At 45.0% G+C, this 1,674-nt stretch overlaps 1 protein-coding gene across 1 annotated transcript; it reads right to left on the reverse strand.

The window, feature by feature from the left end:
- Window positions 1–527: 527 nt before the first annotated feature.
- On the reverse strand, window positions 528–1,260 carry LOC121021267 (thymosin beta-4). The gene is made up of 2 exons (XM_040461527.1): window positions 1,114–1,260; window positions 528–721 (listed from the first exon to the last, which is right to left on the reverse strand). The coding sequence occupies exons 1-2, from the start codon at window positions 1,211–1,213 to the stop codon at window positions 687–689; spliced, it is 135 nt and encodes a 44-aa protein (XP_040317461.1). The 5' UTR covers window positions 1,214–1,260; the 3' UTR covers window positions 528–686.
- Between the last annotated feature and the right edge of the window lie 414 nt (window positions 1,261–1,674).

Consider the following 1,674-nt stretch of genomic DNA (forward strand, 5'->3'; position numbering starts at 1 on the left):
ACTGAAGTCGGGCGCTTAATCGACTGCGCCACGCAGGCGCCCCACAAATGTAATTATTTTAATCAAAACCTTTAAGATTACAAATATATTCTTGATAAAACCTTGATACTGCTCATAGGAATTCAGTCAGCCTAAGAAAAATGATGTCTCAATTACCTTGTCTGGACAAGATGATCCCATTTTTATGTTGTAACAGGGTTATCCAAATCAGTACATATTTGTTATTTATTTTTCCCCAGTTAGACCAAGAGGGTGGCTCTCCTGTACAGATGTCAGGTGGAATAAGTCACTCTTTCCAAACAAATCACACCAACCACATTTCAAACTTTTTATTTGCATATTAAAAAATTGTGCATTCCAATAATTAAAATCATGTGAAGAAAAAACTGGCACTGTGATTAAACTACATTTCACAGCCTGCAGGTCACCTTGGACCAGCAATGGTCGTCTCTACCCATCTTCTTTCAAAAGCAAGTTTTCCTTTGCTGCCAGCCAGACAGGCAGAGATGAAAGGCTTGGCATTCCTAGTCAGTAGTTCTCGATTCTTTGATGTGAAAAGGGGGCAGCACAGTCATTTAAACTCGATCCAACCTCTTTGCATCTTACAAAGTTAAACAGCTAAAAGAAGTAAAATAAGAAGGCAATGCTTGTGGAATGTACAGTGCATATTGGCGGCGCACGCCTCATTACGATTCGCCTGCTTGCTTCTCCTGCTCAATCGCTGTGACAGGAAAGAAAAAAGAAAGAGAAGAGCTCATTAGGGGGACTCAGTGTAGCCTAGTGTCAGATGATTGCACTTTCTTTTACCGATCGCTTCCCATATCCCAAGTATCAAGCCGTTCCACCACGAAAACATATACATTAAAAAGACCATTTGAACAGATAAAATGGAATACATACTGCATCGTAATATATTGTAAACATCCCATTATTAAATTATTAAAGCCTTATTGGTTGGCTGCAAAACAATTTTTAATTAGCCTTTGCAGGCCACATTCATCATTAAGAGCTGTCAGCTCCTCCCCCGCACTCCCCCGCCCCCCCTCCCCATCCTCCCGCCCAGCCTTTTCTCAAGGTGGGGGTGGGGGGGGGGGGGGTAGGGGGGAGACTTACTTTCTTTTGAAGGCAGCGGATTTTTCTCTTGCGTTTCTGTCTTCTTCAATTTCGACTTATCGAATTTCTCAATCTCAGCCATATCGGGTTTGTCAGACATGGTTGCAGAGGAAGCTGCATATACAAAGCCAAGAGGGAGGGTGAGATCGCGCGAGGAGCGACCCACCCTTGTCTCTCCCGGCTCAGAAATGCGCTTTTGCCCTCACATCCCCTGCCTGAAACCCCACCTCTGTCTCCTTCCGCTTTCATTCAAGGCTAAAGCTTCCTCTTTCTATACAAAAAAGAACCCCCCCCCTTCATTATTTCCAAATGCCGGGGCCCAAACCGGCAAGATCGCTCCCCCATTGGGGGGGGCGAATCTTTCGGAATAATGAAATTGACCACGGCGGGTTGTGAATTGCAATGTGTAACCATTCAAGGCTGGTTAAAAGGGGAACACGATGAAGCCGTTTCAAGGGGGGATGGGATCGAGTAAAAATTCTTAAAATGAATCCCGGGCTGCACAGCGCTGCCATTTTCCATGCGCGCTCTGTCCGCCAAAGATGCGCGCCCGTGCTTTCT

Source organism: Herpailurus yagouaroundi, unplaced genomic scaffold (genome assembly GCF_014898765.1).
Source record: "Herpailurus yagouaroundi ecotype Mexico unplaced genomic scaffold, PumYag 269, whole genome shotgun sequence".
NCBI lineage: Eukaryota > Metazoa > Chordata > Mammalia > Carnivora > Felidae > Herpailurus > Herpailurus yagouaroundi.

What these genes read in the sequence shown, in the direction of transcription:
- LOC121021267 (XM_040461527.1), bottom strand. Translation starts at nt 1,213, where the DNA reads ATGTCTGACAAACCCGATATGGCTGAGATTGAGAAATTCGATAAGTCG. An exon ending in TCCGCTGCCTTCAAAAGAAA is followed by an intron (nt 722 to 1,113) that starts GTAAGTCTCCCC and finishes TTCCTGTCACAG; the next exon opens with CGATTGAGCAGGAGAAGCAA.